Source organism: Aptenodytes patagonicus, chromosome 2, assembly GCF_965638725.1.
Source record: "Aptenodytes patagonicus chromosome 2, bAptPat1.pri.cur, whole genome shotgun sequence".
In the NCBI taxonomy this organism is placed as follows: Eukaryota; Metazoa; Chordata; class Aves; order Sphenisciformes; family Spheniscidae; genus Aptenodytes; species Aptenodytes patagonicus.
This window is the reverse complement of record NC_134950.1, coordinates 107,528,911-107,548,717: the sequence shown is the minus strand read 5'-3', so window position 1 is coordinate 107,548,717 and position 19,807 is coordinate 107,528,911. Positions and strand designations below refer to the sequence as shown.

General features: G+C 40.4%; 1 protein-coding gene across 1 annotated transcript in view; it reads right to left on the bottom strand.

Annotated features, from left to right (window-relative positions):
• Window positions 1–3,325: 3,325 nt before the first annotated feature.
• Window positions 3,326–19,807, bottom strand: part of PLEKHG4B (pleckstrin homology and RhoGEF domain containing G4B) — a 42,413-nt gene continuing 25,931 nt past the window's right edge. The window contains exons 3-9 of the mRNA XM_076332101.1: window positions 16,660–16,753; window positions 11,104–11,190; window positions 10,417–10,513; window positions 9,725–9,867; window positions 8,360–8,498; window positions 4,712–4,876; window positions 3,326–3,760 (exon numbers count right to left, since the gene is read on the bottom strand). Of these exons, the coding sequence (XP_076188216.1) occupies window positions 9,857–9,867; window positions 10,417–10,513; window positions 11,104–11,190; window positions 16,660–16,753 (289 nt within the window). The 3' untranslated portion in view covers window positions 3,326–3,760; window positions 4,712–4,876; window positions 8,360–8,498; window positions 9,725–9,856. The remainder of the gene's footprint in view (window positions 3,761–4,711; window positions 4,877–8,359; window positions 8,499–9,724; window positions 9,868–10,416; window positions 10,514–11,103; window positions 11,191–16,659; window positions 16,754–19,807) is intronic.

Genomic DNA, 19,807 nt, shown 5'->3' with positions numbered 1-19,807 from the left:
CCATATCAAAGACTCCATTACTGTGTACACAAAAGTGAATTTCTTTCATTCTTGCATTTAAAATTGGAAACAGAACTAAATTTCAGGGATGATAAACTAACATGCAGTCAAATTTTCATGATTTTCCCTAACCGACGTAACATCTGACACTGAGAAAGATGTTATTAAAGTGTGTGATCTTTCTCAAACAAAGAGACAACACTTTCAGGAAAAAAAATTCTTGGCTAAAGAGTGTGCAGAAAAAAGCTAAGAACCAAGCAAAATGAAGGATGGTGGTGGAAAGAATGGTGTGATTTTTAGTGTACCAGATACTTAACAAGACTAAAACAAACCACATTTCACAGAGAATACGTAATTTTCCTTGGAAAATGAAGCTAAGAAATAGAAAGAAATTAAAATAAACTGTCTTTAACATGGAGGATTTAATTTCCTGGGAATCAAAACTGTTCTAAGTCCTGGTTATACAAAGCAGAGAAAAATTATTTCAGTATTTTTGTATAGTTTCTTCTTTCCTCATAATAACAAGTCTTCAATGATTTAAACATATAACACCTTAAATAAAACATTTTTTGGAACATAATTTAAACATAATTTAATCTTAACAATAACAAATAGAATTAAAAAACCTACAAGAATATTTATTATAACAAATACTGCTGCTCAGTAAACCTCCAATTACAAATACAGAGTATTTACTATTGTTTTAAGATGTGGTTGTGACATATCAGCAAGCAAAGACACACATATTTATACAGTTAATGTATTTCATTCTTTAATCTAAGTCTTAGGTCAACTATCTGTCTGGTATTTCTTGTTCAGTGGAAGAAACACTCTATAAATTAATCTGATAATTTACTCAGAACTTCTAAGTTTGAATCCGACTTTTATTTTTATGATCACTACCTCAGGAAAATACCAAAAACAAAATTCCATGCCCAACAATCAGAACATTTTGGAGGATCAAAATGGGGTTTCAGCTATAAATACTAGTTCCTCAGCTATAAATACTAGTTCCTTGTACTATCTTACTTTCATTTCTACTTCGCTTTTTACCCTGGGACAAAACTCTACCTTTGTTAATCTGCTTCCTGAGAGTTTTTAACATGAAAACTGGATCCATCTTAAAAATTATTTTGCATGAGAGTAAAGTAAAATAACACTTTTCACTATAAAAAAAGGATACAATTAAAGTAATTACAAAAAAAGGAAGATTCATGGTTTTTAAGTGAAAATACTGTTTCATCATTATTAAAAGTAGCATGTATTGATCTATTAAAGTAAAAGAAAAACAAAAAAACAGATCAACTTCTTCTAAAACACCTACTTATATAGAAAAAACATCACTTAAGACATCCATTCCTGCAATAACTAAAGTTAATTTATGTCTTTCAGAAGCACAGAGGCCACAACATAGAAAACATTGTAATACCATTCAGCAAAACTGCTAAGCATGTGCTAAACTCTAAGATCATTAGAGTTACCTCAGGATTTGATTAAATTTAAAAATAGGTTGACTTGTTGATAGTTTGCTGAACTACAGTCCTGGAAAATTATAGCAGACAATGACTATAAATAAAATAAACCACAGTTCAGATACTGTTACAGACATAATGAGTAAACTTGCTCAATAAAGAACACCAAAGTGATAATGAATTCAACTTCAAGGAGATTATTCCCCTTTGGAATAGCCTATATGAAACAAGGAACTTGATTCTGGTCCTGAATACTAATTAATAAGGATTAACTGAAAAATGTTTTGAAGGAAGACAGAAGAACTATATTTTTAAGACCTTTCATTTTGGTGTCAGACTGTATAGAGATACGCATAATTTTGTTTATTAATATTGACTTAATCTTTCATCTTCAGAGAAGTCATTGGTAAGTTGGTCAACCTACCAAGCTACATCATCTCAGAAATGGATGGTCTTTACTCCAAAAAATAAAAAATACCCTATAATAATGTCTGTTAGCAGACAGGAGGGACTGAGGAGTTAGGAGAGTACTTCAGAAACTGCCAATTCTATTTATGCCCCTCCTTGTACATTATATCACTTAGATTTCCTAAATATTTTGCTTTAACCTAAGGTTCTTTAGTAAATGGCATCAATAGATTCTTTTAAATGAACATTTAATTGCAGAACACACTCAAAATCCCACCCGCAAAAATAAATAGAGCCAATCTTTATTTTTGCTGCTTTATGCATGATTAGATTACGAAGAAGTTACTTTGTAACTTCAATTTTGTAATTTTTAGCAGACCTTTTGCTTACTTCAGACACTTGATTCAGCTGAAGAAATATATCAAAGCTACAAATGTCATTTAAGTTTTCCAGCAATTTCAATATCCAGCTTTTGTGTACCAGCCCAAGAGCTAAGTTTTCTCCTGTTGCAAAAGAATGCTAAGCTCCAGAAAAGTTAGACACAGGAATATTGGAAAAAAAACAGAACATCTCTATTTATACTCTGCTATGATCACTAGCCTGCAGAGTGCTATGATTCTTTATCTTTGGGCATAAAAAAGGTTCAATGTAAATTATGAGACTACTTCCAAGGAGTAAAAATTAAAGCATGTTTGTAAAGCCTACAGTTTAAGTCTTGAATTCATCACTTTTCTACTCAGTTCACTTAATTTCAACGAGAATTTTCCCCGAGTAAAAAACAAAAAAAAAAAGAAAAAAAAGGAAAATCCTTGCCACCTCCATTGTTCCCTCAACTAATCTAAAATGACACAAAAACATTCCTTTAGAACTAAGGTCACTGCCATTTCTGTCATCTTTTGAGCTTTACTTTTCAAAGAGCATTTTCTTTTTGCTCCTCACTTAAGAGATTATGGTGTAATAATTTCTCACCTTCCACCTCCAGTCTTTGCCTCTTCTTCTGTATGATGGATCCTTGAGGGAGAGGATAAAATTCAGTCTCTACTTACCAAAGAACTTCTAATATTCAAACACTACATGTATTTTTTCTTGTTGGTGTTATTACTGGCAACTTTGAGTCCTTTGATATAAACTCCTGTGTATCTATGTTGGTAAAATTCACTGTTGCTGCTTCCATGCTGGCTAAATTCAAAGCTTTGCCTTTTCTTCATAACCTTTTTTAGTGGTTGGTTCCTGTGATAGGTAGATGCTGAGTGGATTGGCTCAGAATAGAATGAAGCTGAGTGTGAGGTGCAAACACTGTTTGTGTGCTTTGAATTCCAGTTTTTCTTTGCATCCACCCACATTTTCAAGTCCAAGTGGAGCAAGCAACTGTAGTGGAGATGCAGATATTTCCACAGCTACCTCCATATTTTGCTTCACAGTCCTACGGTCCAAAAAAGATGGTACAATGGCCAAGTATTATATACAGGCTTAGTTTTGTCCACCCAAATATTGTCATCGTTGCTAGAAGAGGAGTGATTAGGGGCCTGGCTTAGCAGCTTCACACCTTCAACATCAAACTCATCACTGATCTTCATAAAAGGTTCCTTGAGGACTTTATGAAAATATTCCCTACTGGAATCTTTGAGGGTTGCAGAAAAGAATTTTGCTAAATGGTGCTTTGTTTGCTGACATTTCAGCCTCAAAATATGCCGTTGTTTTAGTTCTTTTTTGCTACCCAGAGCCAAAACCATCTTATTCATTTTTATAAAGTTTTCTGCAGAAAACTTTGTACCTTCCTGATGGTAGGTTTGCAGACAATGAATCAAAGACGGAGAATATCTGGCCTTTGTAGTTAAATGTGAAAGACACTCACTGCAATTTAACATCCACTCTTGTGCCTGGATTAGAAGCAAAAAGTACAGTTAAGCAGTAAAATTCTGTGTATGTACTATATTTTCTCTCTAAGGATTTAAAATTACTTAAGAAAAACTCTCTGCACAGATCTTGGCACAATGTAAGTGCGGTGAGCTCCTCTCCCATTACATTGTACTCCTTAAGTAAGTCCAAAAATGAGAAAGAATAAAGATTTATCAGAAACACCAAACCATTTAAGAAAGCACAATAAAGAATAAAACTATTTCCATTTAGAAAAGCACCGAACTCAGTGCTACATCTGATCTCAGTTGCAGAGAGATGCAGAGATGATTGAGAAAGCAGAAGAGTGATATGAAATTCCACATGGTCTTCCTGTCTGAGATCTGCTGAGCTTATAAGACCCCCAACATGTGCATCATCATGCACATGTACATTTCTCTTCCTGTATTACTGAAACTATGAAAGAATGATTCATTTAAACAGAAAGAAGATGTATGGCTTTATTTCAGGTTCAAGACTGAATGATCAAAATTTCTGGCTCGCAAGGCATATATGCATGGAGATCATATATTCAGATAGAACATAAGAAACAGTGCACTGTACAGGTTTCTCAAAATCCTGCATATGTACTTGCAGAGAGAGGAGAGATGTTGTATGCAGCCATTAGAGAAATTTTGTCTAATTCAGCTGAAAACCAGTTGAGCTGAAAATTTTACATTACTCTTAATACAACTCCTGCTTGTCACACAATTGATTCTTTGGGATTCCACAACAGGAACTCTGAGTTATCTGCTCCTTGATGTTCTGTGATAACAGTTAAATACCCTGTTTATTTGTCCAAATTCTAATTTTAATTCTTCAAGAGATTGTATGGGACTGCCAAGTAACACTAGTTTGTCTGCTGTCCCTGCCTGATTCCTCTTATATTCAACAAAGCCTAGCTTAAGGCATAGATGCAAACATATTTCTCTTACCATCTCATAAAACTCACACAAATTGACTAGTTTTGTCAGCTCAGTCTTCCTCCTCTCTGTCTGAATGATAATGTTACTCAGGTATTTCTCAAGGATTTGAACTTTTTCTTCCATATTTAATGAACTATCGTCTTGCACCAGTTGCACTCCTTTCCCATAATATTGCTGTTAGGGTATGAAAAGAAAAATAAACAAGCCGTATGATATATCACTTCACTTACTATTCACATTCTTGCTTCTCATTAGCTGCACACCACATTAACAAATCTTACGGTGTCAGTTGTAATGCACACGAAAGCTGAAAAATACAGTTTTGCTGATTTTGCATGCATCTATTTTTTAAATTGTGTTCTGTCGTGGTATTTTTTTTTAGTTTGGATTTGGGAGGGTGTAGAAGGAAAGAGAACATCACAATGGAACAGAAAAACAAATAGAGAAAATTTAAATGAGTATTTAATAGCAGAGAAAGCTGCAGTAACAATCCATCCTTATGATGAAGTCCAGTCAAATTCATTTTTCGGTCAACAAAACTATTCTCCTGGAAGGAACACCTTCATCAGAAGTAAGAATTTCACACAATGAACTTTTCTACCCAACAAAAATCAGTGAGCATCTAAGTCTCCTTTTCCACCTTCGTTTCCCTTCCTATGTAGCTGCTAGTTGCATCTCCCACTGCTTTTGTTGAATATAACCCAAACACATGGCGCAATGGCTGGCCTCCCCCAAAAACTTACTCATATTACCATAGCAAATGGCAAGATTTTTGAATCTTTCTGTAGACACCTAGGAGAAGATGTCTACAGGCCTGATCCACAATCTAATGAAACTTAAAGGGTGTTTTTCCCGGGTAAGTCCATTGGTTCAGTCCCACTGTCCTACATGGAAATCAAAGCTTTTCAGCTCAGTTGTAATACTTGTTACACAAATTACTGCAGTGACATATTGCTAAATGAGTTTTATTGGGATGTTTGAAATGGGCTATGCCTTGATCTGAAAGCTCTTGGACAGGATGGCCAGTCACTGTCTGAGGGGTGTTGACAAGAGTCCCCTCTGAAAACATCCAAAAGTGCTGGCAACTTTTATCTGTACTGGAGATCAACAGAATGGTTGAGGTTGGAAGGGAGCTCTGGAGGTCATCCGGTCCAACCCCCTGCTCAATGAAGGCTACCTAGAACCAGTTGCCCAGGACCACATCCAGATGGCTTTTGAGTATCTCCAGGGATGGAGACTCCACAACCACTCTGGGCAACCTGTGACAGTGCTCAGTCACACTCACAGTGAAAAAGTTTCTTGATATTCACAGGGAACCTCCCGTGTTCCAGTTTGTGCCCATTGCCTCTGGTCCTGTCACTGGGCACCACTGAAAAGAACCTGGCTCTGTCCTCTTTGTACCCTCCCATCAGATATTTATACACAGTGATGAGATCTCCCCAGAGCCTTCTCTTCTCCAGGCTAAACAGTCCCAGCTCTCTCAGCCTTTCCTCATACGTGAGATGCTCCAGTCCCTTAATCATCTTCCTGGCCCTTTGCTGGACTTTCTTCAGTACGTCCATGTCTCTCTTGTACAGAGGAGCCGAGAACTGGACACAGTACTCCAGGTGTGGCCTCACCAGTGCTGAGTAGAGAGGAAGGAGCACCTCCCTTAGTCCACTTGGCAATACTTTGCCTAGCGTAGCCCAGGATACCGTTAGATTTCTTTGCTGCAAGGGCTCACTGCTGGCTCATGTTCAACTTGGTGTCCACCAGGACCCCCAGGTCCTTTTCTGCCAAGCTGCTTTCCAGTTGGGTGGTCCCCACCATATACTGGTGGCCCCCAGCATATACTGGTGCATGGGGTTCTCCCTCCCCAGGTGCAGGACTTGGCACCTTTCCTTGTTGAGCTTCATGAGGTTCCTGTTGGCCCTATTCTCTGGCCTGTCCCTCTGAAGAGCAGTACAACCCTCTGGCCTATCAGCCACACCTCCCAGTTCTGTATCATAAGCTGAGGGTACACTCTGCCCCATCATCGAGGTCATTAATGAAGATGTTGAACAGTATTGGATCCAGTAAGCACCCCCGGGGTACACTGCGTCTTACTGGCCTCCAACTAGACTTTGTGCCACTGATCACCATCCTCAGGGCCTGGCCATTCAGCCAGTTTTCAATCCACCTCACTGTCTGCTCATCCAGCCCCTATGGCAACAGCTTGAGGGGCTATGAGGCTCTTATGGGAGACAGTGTCAAAGGCCTTACTGAAGGCCCAGTAGACACTAGCCACTGCTCTCCCCTCATCTACCAGGCCTGTCATTTAATCATACAAGTTTACCAGATGGGTCAAGCATGGCTTCCCCTTGGTGAAGCCATGATGACTGCTTTCAATAACCTCCATGTCCTTCATGTGTTTGAAAATGGTTTCCAAGATTAGTTGCTCTACCCTTCAGCCTCCAGAGGTGAGGCTGACTGGCCTTTAGTTCCCTCGCTCCTCCTTCTTGACTGTCTTGAAGATAGGAGTGACATTTGCTTTTCTCCAGTCTTCAGACACTTCTCCCAGCCACCATGATTGATCAAAGATGATCCAGAGTGGCCTTGCAATGACATCTGCCAGCTCCCTCAGCACTTGTGGGTGCAACCCATCAGGGCCCATGGACTTAAGTATGTCCAGTTTGCTTAAGTATTCTCTAACCTGATCCTCATCCACCAAGGGTACATCTTCCTTGCTCCAGACTTTCCCCCTGGTCTCTGGGACTCCTTAAGCCAGTCTTGCTAGTAAAGACTGAGGCAAAGAAGGCATTCAGTACTTCAGCCTTTTCCACATCCTGTGTCATCAAGGCCCCTAGCCTACTCAGTAGCAGGCCCACATTTTCCCTAGTATTCCTTTAGCTAGTTATGTACTTATAGAAGCACTTCTTGTGTGCCACATGCTACATTAATACATTGGAAATACTGCTCTTCTTGCTGCTGCAACTGAGCCATGTGGTTGTACCAGCTCAGTCTAAATTTCATAGAGGCACCTGGCTTAATCTTCATTGCCCAGTACAGACATACCATGGTCATGCTGCCAGCAAAAATTAACATTTCTCCACAATATACTTCCCTCTTCCACTCAAATCCACATATTTCAGTAATTTTTTTCAACATCTGTGAAAATGCAAAGGAAATGTTCCTTATTAGCATGCTACCTACTTTGCCTTGTCAATCAAAACCTGGAAATCTTCTTGTAACTTTCTTACTTTTTCCAGTGAAAGTCCTTCTTGATCTGAAGAGCCAAGATTTGCTAATTTTCAAACCATGGTTTTATCTCCATAAACATACCAAACAAAACTTGTTTCCCCACTCAGTAAATCAAACATACACTATCCGTAAATATAGTGCATAGAAATTAGTCTGTTTGTTAAAGTAAGTTAACATACCTCATATGTATCTCTCTTATCTACCTCGTATATTTCAGCTGAATTTGGTCAGCTTGTAATACTGACCTGATGACTATAATTTGTTTTGCATACTCATAAACTGCTAATATTAATAACACTACTCACACATTGTCTCTGAGCAGCACTAATATGTAAACACCGATATACATAACGTCAGATAAATTCAGCTATTTAAACAGAGAAAAAGAAGCTTAAAACTGTAACTTGTTTAATACAATTCTCAAAAAGTAATGCTGACCTGGTCACAGTCTTCTTCAAAATTTATGGCTTCTCCAAGATTCCCCAGCTGCTGGAGGCATTTATTGGATAACAGCACCAGTGTATGGACTTCCTCATCTACTTGATTATACAATCTGGTTACAAACTCCATGGCATCTCTGTTAGGTGGGGAGGAAAGGTCAACAGAATTTTTCTGACATGGACTTTGTCAGAAGGTGAACTGCATCCTTCAGAAGGCATCAATCCCTATTTTGTTGAAGAATGTCACTGCAAACAAGCCAGTAACTACAAAGTATATTAGTTTATTCAACTTGTCAAATGAAAATGTACCTTACTTAGAACCACATTAACATGATGGCTGCACTTTCAAAAAGTGTCCAAGAATATTAAGTGTATCTGATTCTAGCTGCAAAACAATGCATGGCATAGAAGACCTTTTAAGGCTGTATACATGAAGTTCTCCCCACTTGAGAATCATCAGTCTAAAACTCAAGTCACTCAAACTATGCTCTAATGAAACTTGAAATCTATACACTTAGACATGACAGGATTTACTGAATCAGAACTTTATTACTTTGTCTTTATGGAAGATGAGCTACAGCTGAATTTTGGAGAGCCCTAGATCTTCTTTAAAAATAAAGCTGCAGCAGCCATGCGTTAGAGGGACAGACCAAAAGACAATCTAAACTTACAAATGAAGTAAATGGCTATTTCCACTTCTCCTTCTATTAGAATAGAATAGAATACACTATTTCAGTTGGAAGGGACCTACAACGATCATCTAGTCCAACTGCCTGACCAATTCAGGGCTGACCAAAAGTTAGAGCATGTTGCTAAGGGTATTGTCCAAATGCCTCTTAAACGCTGACAGGCTTGGGCTCTAGGAAGCTGTTCCAGTGTTTGACCATCCTCTCAGTAAAGAAATGCTTCCTCATGTCAAGTCTGAACCTCCCCTGATGGACACAGCTTTGAACCATTCCCATGTGTCCTATCACTGGATCCCCGGGAGAAGAGATCAACACCTCCCTCCCCTCTTCCCCTCCGCAGGAAGCTGGAGAGAGCAATGAGGTTGCCCCTCAGCCTCCTTCTCTCCAAACTAGACAAACCCAGTGTCCTCAGCCGCTCCTCATAGGACATGCCTTCCAGCCCTTTCACCGGCTTTGGTGCCCTCCTCTGGATGCATTCAAGGACCTTAACGTCTTTTTGAAGTTGTGGGGCCCAGAACTGCACACAGTACTCAAGATGAGGCCGCACCAACGCTGAATACAACAGGATAATCACCTCTTTTGACTGGCTGGTTATGCTGTATTTAATGCACCCCAGGATTACTATAGTTCTCTGGCATAATCAACAATGATGCATCTTTTCCAAAGTCTGTACTTACCGGTAGTGTTCTGTGTGGCAGAACTCCTCCTTTCTAAGTCTTGCAAGGACTGTTCCACCTTTTAGCCTGAGTGTTATTAACAAGGCCTCTTCCAAAACAAGCTTCATTATTGTCTTGTGTTTACTGACTAAATCACGCGCTTCCTGTGCAGAAGAAAATTACTATGTGCCATTTGTTCAGAGAAACCCAGAGAGGGAACACCATCTAACTCACACACATTCAAAAATAAATCCAAATTATGAGAACTTTGTTAGTGCCTACTCCACACTTGCAATTTTTGACCAGATATTAGCTATATTTTTTGACAAAATGGATCTAAACCAGATATTCATTTAGGGAGAACTGTGCTTACACACAAAATTCTGGCCAATGTTCTCCTGACCCCATGTATATTTAGCTGGAATAGCCATGTTTGAGGTGTGGTTTGACATGACAGATAGCATTAGTGAGCTACTTCTGGTCTAGCGACTGTGGTGAAAAACTTTTGTTAACACTAGAATTTAGGCAAGTATGAACACATTTTCTTATCCAAGCTAAAATTGTAAATTTCCTCTTACTGCTATAAATTCATTTTGGTGCACTACACATTCAACCAGAAAGCATTTAATCTGCTAGACTAAAGTTGTTTCAAAAGCAAGTTTCTTTATTTGACAACAGAGAAATTTCAATCCATCCTTTCAATCAATACTTACTTGCACAGTATTGAGAGTTCTGTTGGTTGTAAGTGGGCTGACTGTTTTGCAGAAAGACAATGGCCTCCTTGCAGTTTGTAATGAAGTGTTCCAGTTTCTACATTGACAAAACATGACAATAGGTAGAACTTTAGAAAAAGTCTAAAAGAATTGTTTTGGTGTCTTGAATTTAAAAGCACAACAAATAGTCACAGAACTCTCCGAGTTATTCATAGCAAGTGCTAATCTGCAGAGCTTTGGTTCTTCTGATGGTTTGAAACCAGCATAATTAAACTGGTATGATAATTTTAATGTTACATCAATAAAGCCCATGTCTGGGCGAGAAGGGGATAAAACCAATTTCAGCTTCAGACACTTTCATTTTAGTACCACTACACTCATACTTCATGATTTCGAAATCAGAATTTTTGATAACATATTAGGACAGGTCCACTGACCTCTGCAGAAAAGAAGAGAATACTGCACTCCTGTAGAGAACTTCAAGGTCAGACTCAAAGCTAGAATAAATCATGCCAGCTAAGAATCTAATGTGGGATACTCGTATTTGGGTTAGACCAAACTAGGAGTCACTAGTTACACCAGATCTCTTAAGATTAAAAATATTGCATCACACTGAAGCAGGTAAGGTTTAATATAGCCAGAGATTACATACATGTTTTGGCAACTCTGAGCGATATTTTAACTTACCTGAATTGCTGTGTCCCAGTGAGGTCTAAAAGCACACTCCTTATCAGTCAATACTAGGACACTGTGAATGGAATGAGGAATTGCATTCTGATAGGGAAGACAAAATACAGTTAGAGTAAATTCATTACTATGAATATCACACACTCTTCCATTTTCTAAGGTGCTACAGAAAGAAGTTTCCCTGTGTAATTGTTACTCATAATACAATCAAGGCAGCAACTTGGTTCACCTGAAGCATCTTGGTCTCTTCAGTACACCACCTCAGCCCGTACTAAAGGGCCAGGTAAATTCCATGATGCTAAAATAATTCCTACTAAAATTATTGCTAGCTTATAAAAGTTAAATTAAGTTTAAAATAAATCTGCTTGTTCTAAAACAAAATTAATATTTATTAGTTCAAAGAACCTTAGAATGTCTTCTCTCCTAAGCTAATGCTGAATTTTTCAAATGTTTTGTAAGCTTATTTATATTAGATTCTAACCTATGAGCTATATTGCTGCTAAGTGTTTTTAGAATGGAATTTTATTCCAAAAGACTTGCTATAGCACCAAAATGTGTCATCATTTCTGTGAGATCCCTTTTTTTTTTTGAAACAAATTAAAAAAAGATACTAAAATCTTGGAATGTTCTATAGACGAAATTATGTTTTCCTGATGTTGAACATATACATTAATTTGTACCAGTTTTTCTTGAGCAGCATTTCCTGTCATAGCAGAGAGAAGATATTTTGAGCACTTTTAAGAATCTATCAGTTTGATGTTTAAGGATTGAAACAGCTCCTGCCATAGCAAATGGATACACCTACTCTGTGGGATACAATGGAGTGCTTTCTAGGTGTACGTGAGACTGATTTGTGCCCTGGGTGAGGACATGGCATAAGGCCACCTGCTGTTGAGTACATAACTTCAATAGGACATAACGAGGCCAGCATAGGCTCAGCTACACTGAAGACCAGTTTTGTGAATTTGCTTCAAAATGTTTCCATATGTTGCCTATTTTGCACTCTCAAAAGGTCTTTCGAGGATATGCTTTCACCAGTGAACTGAAAACAACTCAATGTTTTTTATACAACAGTAAAATTACATTGCCCCACTCATATCCTCAAAACAGAACAAGTTTACTTCCAGTTCATCACACCTGCTGTGATTTCAGAGTCTTATGAATAACGTTTTCTCCTCTTCTGATCCTCCGTGCATTACAGCACTTTCTTAACATCAGTTTGATCTGCTCTGATATTCTGTCACCTTCATCTAATACTTCATATTACTCTCATTTTCATACCTGACCACTAAAAAACCATCTCAATCTGTGTGGTTGGTTGACCTTGGCTGGCTGCCAGACCCCCACCCAGCTGCTCTCTCACTCCCCCTCCTCAACAGGACAAGGGGGAGAAAATAAGATGGAAAAGCTTGTGGGTTGACATAAAGACAGGGAGATCACTTACCAAGTACCATCACAGGCAAAAAAGACTTGACTTGGGGAAAATGAATTTAATTTACTGCCAATTAAAAATAGAGTAGAATGATAAGAAAAAAAGACAAAACTAAAAACACCTTCTCCCACCCCCCATCTTAGGCTCAACTCTACTTCTCCAATCACAACTCTTCTACCTTCCCCCCAGCAATGGTGCAGGGGGATGGGGAACGGGTGTTTGTGGTCAGTCCCTAGCAGTTTGTCTCTGCTGCTCCTTTCTCTTCACACTTTTCTCCTGCTCCAGTGTGGGGCCTTTCCACAGTTCCATGGGCTGCAATTCTTCAAGAACTGCTCCAGCGTGTCCTCTCCATAGGGTACAGTCCTTCAGGAACAGACTGCTCCGATATGGGACCCCCACGGGCCTCAGTTCCTGCCAGAAAACCCGTGCCTGCATGGCCTCCTCTCCACAGGCCACAGCTCCTGCCAGGAGCCTGCTCCAGGAGCGTGGGCTCTCCATGGGCTGCAGCTTTCTTTAGGGCACATCCACCTGCTCCACCGTGGGGTCCTGCACTGGCTGCAGAGAAATACTTTCTTCGCCATGGTCCTCCATGGGCTGCAGGGGAATCTCTGCTTGGGCACATGGAACACCTGCCGCTCCTTCTTCACTGACCTTTGTGTCTGCAGGATTGTTTCTCAACATTTTTTTCCCCTCACTCCTCTCTATCTCACACTGTTGTGCAGCATTTTTTACCCTTTCTTAAATACATTATCACAGAAGTGCCACCAGTGTTGCTGATGGGCTCAGCTTAGGCCAGCAGCAGGTCCATCTTGGAGCTGGCTGGAACTGGCTCTGTCCAACCTGGGGGCAGCTCCTGGTCTCTTCTCACAGAGGCCACCCCTGCAGCCCCCCGGCTACCAAAACCTTGCCATGTAAACTCTATATAATCTGCATACAGGAAGTACTGTAGCACAACAGGTCTGACAACAGGAAGTTACAGGCATGCACATCTCTCTCCCTATGCATGGGCAGCAACCTCACATGAGTAGCAGTAGCAGCCAGGCACCTTGCCCTGAACATTGCCTTGCATATTCTTTTTCAGAATTCCTCCCCTAGGAATGCCTACCACCAGTCTCCAGCAGAAGTGATGCCTGCTCCAGGAAAGACAAGGACAGGGTGATGAGCTCTTGTGGACAATACTCTAGGAGACCACGACTTAAAAGGGATATAGTGTGGCTGAATCCTACTGCAGAGAAGGGGTGGAAATGGTAGTCGCTGCCTGAAGGGACTGCAATGCATATATCTCTAGTCACATCTGGAAAACACACAGTCCAGCTCTGAAGAATAGTAATTTTCCAAAGGAAATGTTTGGTTTTAGTGCTACCGTTCACAGCCAAAACAGCTGCTTTCTTTTCCAGGAAACAGTGGCAGGCAGGATTTGGCCAGGTTTGGTCTGTTGGGCCATGCAGATTTAGCCCTTGCCTTGTACATTTAAGACACGACCACTGGCATTATAATTACAAGGAAGAAAAGAAATTCTTTGCACCCCTTTTATACAAAGGCTGTGCTAAGTTTATAAGCACGGTAGTTCTACAGCACGCCACAATACAATGTGAGTGAGTGGATATGGCACTCAGTTACATTGCAGGTTGCCTACTTGAAATACAACAGGTCTCTCTATTCTTTGTTATCCACCCCCTGGAAGGCTGTATAGTTATTCTCCCTTCAAAAATTAAACTAAAAGAAGGGTTTAGTTTTTTTCCCCCACCGACATAGGGAAAGAACAGATCTAAACATCAGTCAGAGTTTCTGCATCTAGACTTTTTTCATTTTGAAACTGAGATTATATGCGGTTTTGTTAAAGATGAGACAACCTGCTTATCTGGCTAAGTTTCAGGATTTAAGTGACTTTAAAAAGCTTTAAAAAAATAATGAACTCTAAAACCGGAGTTGACTGTGGGAAACTAATTAGTTCTGTATGTTTTATTCCATTAGAACACCACCACATGTAAATATATCATTTCTACTAAATTCTGCATCTTTAAGTAATACAAACAACTATGTTTAGAAACAAGCCAAAACAGTCTTTCCTAATTCAATGCCTTTCCTCAAGGCATATCTGCCATATCACCAAGGTATAATAAAGTATCTCATGAAACATTAAAATTATCTGAATAAAATAATTACTATAACATGAGTGGTAATTGATTTGTTTTTACTCAAACCCTTGCAGAGAGCATAAAATGCTGATTCACTCAAGCAGGCAGCAGAAATTTTTACAGGGCTATTCTTAATCCTCTAATGTCTCTGCTTAAGGGTTCCAGTTTTGCATTGCATAGGCAACTATCTAGACTGAAGTAGTACATCAGTTAGCATCTGCTACTAGCAGGGAAAACCCCTGGGTTAATTCCAGAATGCTACTGCCTACTTGCAGAAGTTCAAAATATTTACATGCAGGAGGAATTAAGACAAAACACTGTTTAAACTAAAATGTATGGTAACAATATTACAGATGGTTCCAAGGTCATTTTGTTGAGAAGTAAGCTGTGATGATACTTGATAAGCTGTGATCATCCTGTGGCATTTGTTCAAGGAAAATTTCTGCCTGGGGAAGCCTTGGGCAACAGGGAAGTCTTCAAGAATGATAGGATGGTAAGCAAATTTCTCTGCTAGGGAGTTTTGTCTCCTCTGGATCTACTGAAGGATCTCTTAACCTCACCTATTCCCAGCAAGCTGAAAGCACTGATCTCCACAATGTCAGGATTGTACTAGAGCTAGAGGGACCCAAAGTCCTTGTTCCCTAGAGTTTTGGAGCTTACACTGCCATTCCGGTGTAAACTGCACTCTTAACAATTCTATCCTTAAGAATACACGACTACAGGAAGTTATACTTCCACCTAAAGATGCTTTCCTACCTGCTGGCATAAGAGTTAGGAAAGGGGAGAGCAGAACCTGTTTTTTTCTCCCCATCTATTATTCATTTATGAGATTTCTTTTGATCACCTGACAGCACTTTGAATACAGTAAATTTATTTATCCTTTATGTAAAAATATTTTTAAATATTAAATATTTCTAAAATATTTTACATATTAAAATATTTTCAACCTCAGTTAGATTTAAGATGGAGAGAATGGTGAACCTGAGACCTTGAATCAATTACAACATAAAGTCTTTTGGGGTTGGTGGTTAGATGGCAAATGATGCTGGGAGATTTTAAAAAAATAAATAAATCAATAAACACCATAATTGGCTACAACATGGTATCTGTGTTCTGTTATCACTCTTACTGAATGTTAGGATTGCCATAACTACATCTGGCTCCTTCCATGCTCAAATACCAAAAACACAGTACATACTCTATTCAGCAGGAGAAGTTTCCCTTCTGTTTTGATAAACTTCCAGTATTTTTCTCTTAAGAGTTAGAAACAAGAACAAATAAAGCATTTTGGACAGAATGTCTGCATTTTGAACACAGTTAAATCTGATTTAAACAGAACACATTGCCTTCCTTAAAGGTGTTTGGATGGAAGCCAAGCATGCTAAAATATATTTGTCATTTGCTCTGTTACACTTTGTAATAGAAATTTAAACACTGAAGTAAGATCTTGATGATAGTTTCTTTTTTTTGGTCTACACTGCTTGTGGACCCTGTGCTAGATCTACAGCTGTTTGGCATAAAGAAAGCCATTCCACTAATGGCAGAGGAAACATTTGCTGCAGTTCTTAGCACATTCTATGTATATATTATTGTGTACATATTTCAATCCAAACTGGACACTAAAATTTAAAAAGTATAAGATGAAACCAACTGTAAGTCAATCTCCAGAACTATTTTCCCAGGAAGCTGATCCATTTCTGTGTAATGTTTGAGAAAACTGGACTGCATAATAGACTGGTTCAGTTTTCACTTAATTTCTGTCTGGAGAAAATTAAACCTCCCTCTCAAGTAACTTTCTCTTTAATCTTATTTTTTAAACTATTTCTGCTTCAACTTTTTCACCTCATCCTGTGAGTGAGTCCTTACTCTCTAGAACAGCAACCACTATAAGAAAACTCCTATTCCCAAAACAATTGCAGTATGTGTTACAGAATGTTTTAAAAATACTAGCACTTAAACACAATGTGTCTCTCAACTAGTACTCACCTGCATTGCTGTTAATGCTTTGAAAAGAGAAGAAACAGGCTGGCATTTCCGTGAATCCACTAGAATCACAACTCCCAAATCACATATCTTCTTCCTAGCAAGAGAAAGACAGCTGTGTTTTTAAGCCACCTTCTTTTACTGAGGAAGTCCTATGCTAACAGAACAAATGTACTGACGGTGGGTTAATCTTGAGATAGGTTTTAACTTTGGGTCAGAGTTGTGGAAACTACACTGTCCTGGAAAGCTGTTATTGGCATGACAGTCCTCTCCTTTTACAGCAACTTTTAAAAGGTTTGGGAGAAGGAACACTGATTCTCCCCAAACAACACAGCCAGGAAATAAAGTAGGTATGAAGACTGTCGTGGTTTAACCTCAGTCGGCAACTGAGCACCACACAGCCGCTCGCTCACTCCCCCCACCCGCTGGGATGGGGGAGAGAATTGGAAGAGCACAAGTGAGAAAAACTGGTGGGTTGAGAGAAAAACAGTTTAATAATTGAAATAAAATGATAATAATAAGAATATGATCATAATAATAATAATAGTAATACACAAAGCAAGTGATGCACAGTACAATTGCTCACCACCCGCCGACCGATGCCCAGCCAGTCCCCGAGCAGCGGCCCCCCCCGGCCAGCTTTCCCCAGTTTAGGTACTGAGCATGACGTCACATGGTATGGAATGTCCCTTTGGCCAGTTTGGCTGTGCCCCCTCCCAGCTTCTTGTGCACCTCCAGCCTTCTCAGTCAGTAGAGCATGGGAAACTAAAAAGTCCTTGGCTAGTGTAAGCATTACCTAGCAACAACTAAAACATCGGTGCCTTATCAACTTTGTTCTCATCCTAAATCCAAAACACAGCATTGTACCAGCTACTAGGAAGGAAATTAACTCTATCCCTGCCGAAACCAGGACAATATCCACCCCTTATTCTATACCATCTATGTCATGCTCAAGTCTCATATTTTCCAGTACATTTTCATTAATTACCACCCCCTTTTTTATATATATATATATACACACACACACACACACAGAGATATCATTCCCTTAGTCTGTGGGCCATCCCTCTAAAACGTTCGGTGAGTTCATTTAGTCCATGACTTCGGGCTCCATCTGTCATAATAATCTTCCAGGGCAGGAAAAATGGAGATGGTATGTGGTGTTGGATTTGTGTATTATTGGTTATATGGTTTGTGTATTATTAGTATAACTATTATAATTATAATTAGTACTTAACATCACATAATTCAGATCATTGGCTATTCTCACCCAAAATCAAATCCCCTTGAGGTACACATCAGACTTCCTCATCCTTCTGCATTATCCACCAAGTGCACCCGGGTCCTTGAGCAAAAGCAATCCCACGGATGGGTTTGCCTTTGCCTGAGGCAGGAATAACCCAAACTGTTTTCCCCAACATATTTTTTATGTGCACTACAGGGACTTTATTCCCATCTACAGTACGTAAAAGTTCTGACTGGGCAGGGACAGCTCGACTGGCAGATCCCCTCGTGTCGACTAACCAGGTGGCCTTTGCTAAATGTGTGTCCCAGTGTTTGAATGTCCCGCCACCCATTGCTCTCAGCGTAGTCTTTAACAGTCCATTGTATCGTTCAATTTTCCCAGAGGCTGGTGCATGATAGGGGATGTGATACACCCACTCAATGCCGTGCTCTTTGGCCCAGGTGTCTATGAGGTTGTTTCGGAAATGAGTCCCCTTGTCTGACTCAATTCTTTCTGGGGTGCCATGTCGCCACAGGACTTGCTTTTCAAGGCCCAGGATAGTGTTCCGGGCGGTGGCATGGGGCACGGGATATGTTTCCAGCCATCCGGTGGTTGCCTCCACCATTGTAAGCACGTGGCGCTTGCCTTGGCGGGTTTGTGGGAGTGTGGTATAATTGATCTGCCAGGCCTCCCCATATTTATATTTCAGCCATCGTCCTCCATACCAAAAAGGCTTTAACCGCTTGGCTTGCTTGATCGCAGCGCATGTTTCACATTCATGGATAACCTGTGCAATAGTGTCCATGGTCAAGTCCACCCCTCGATCAAGAGCCCATCTGTATGTTGCATCTCTTCCTTGGTGACCTGAGGTGTCATGGGCCCACCGAGCTATAAATAATTCACCCTTATGTTGCCAGTCCAGATCCACCCGAGCCACTTCAATCTTAGCAGCCTGATCCACCTGCTGGTGGTTTTGATGTTCTTCAGTGGCCCTACTCTTGGGTATGTGAGCATCTACGTGATGGACTTTTACAACCGGGTTCTCCACCCGGGCAGCAATATCTTGCCACAATGTGGCAGCCCAGATGGGTTTGCCTCTGCGCTGCCAGTTGCTCTGCTTCCATTGCTGCAACCACCCCCACAGGGCATTTGCCACCGTCCATGAGTCAGTATAGAGATAGAGCACTGGCCACTTTTGTTGGTCAGCAATGTCTAAAGCCAGCTGGATGGCCTTTACTTCTGCAAATTGGCTCGATTCACCTTCTCCTTCAGCCGTTTCTACAACTTGTCGCATAGGACTCCATACAGCAGCTTTCCACCTCCGATGCTTTCCCACAAGACAACAGGACCCATCAGTGAACAGGGCATATTGCTTCTCATTTTCTGGTAGTTCATTAGACACTGGGGCCTCCTCAGCAGGCGTCACCTCCTCCTCTGGCGATATTCCAAAATCTTTGCCCTCTGGCCAATCCATGATCACTTCCAGGATTCCTGGGCGACTGGGATTTCCTATTCGAGCCCGTTGTGTGATCAGTGCGACCCACTTACTCCACGTGGCATCAGTTGCATGATGTGTACAGGGGACCCTCCCTCTGAACATCCAGCCCAGCACCGGCAGTCGGGGTGCCAGGAGGAGCTGTGCTTTGGTACCAACCACTTCCGAAGCAGCTCGAACCCCTTCATATGCTGCTAATATCTCTTTTTCAGTTGGAGTATAGCGGGCCTCGGATCCTCTGTATCCCCGACTCCAAAACCCTAGGGGTCGACCTCGAGTCTCCCCTGGTGCTTTCTGCCAGAGGCCCCAGGTAGGGCCGTTCTCCCCGGCTGTAGCGTAGAGCACATTTTTTTACATCTTGCCCTGCCCGGACTGGCCCCAGGGCTACTGCATGAACTATCTCCTCTTTAATTTGTTCAGAAGCTTGTCGT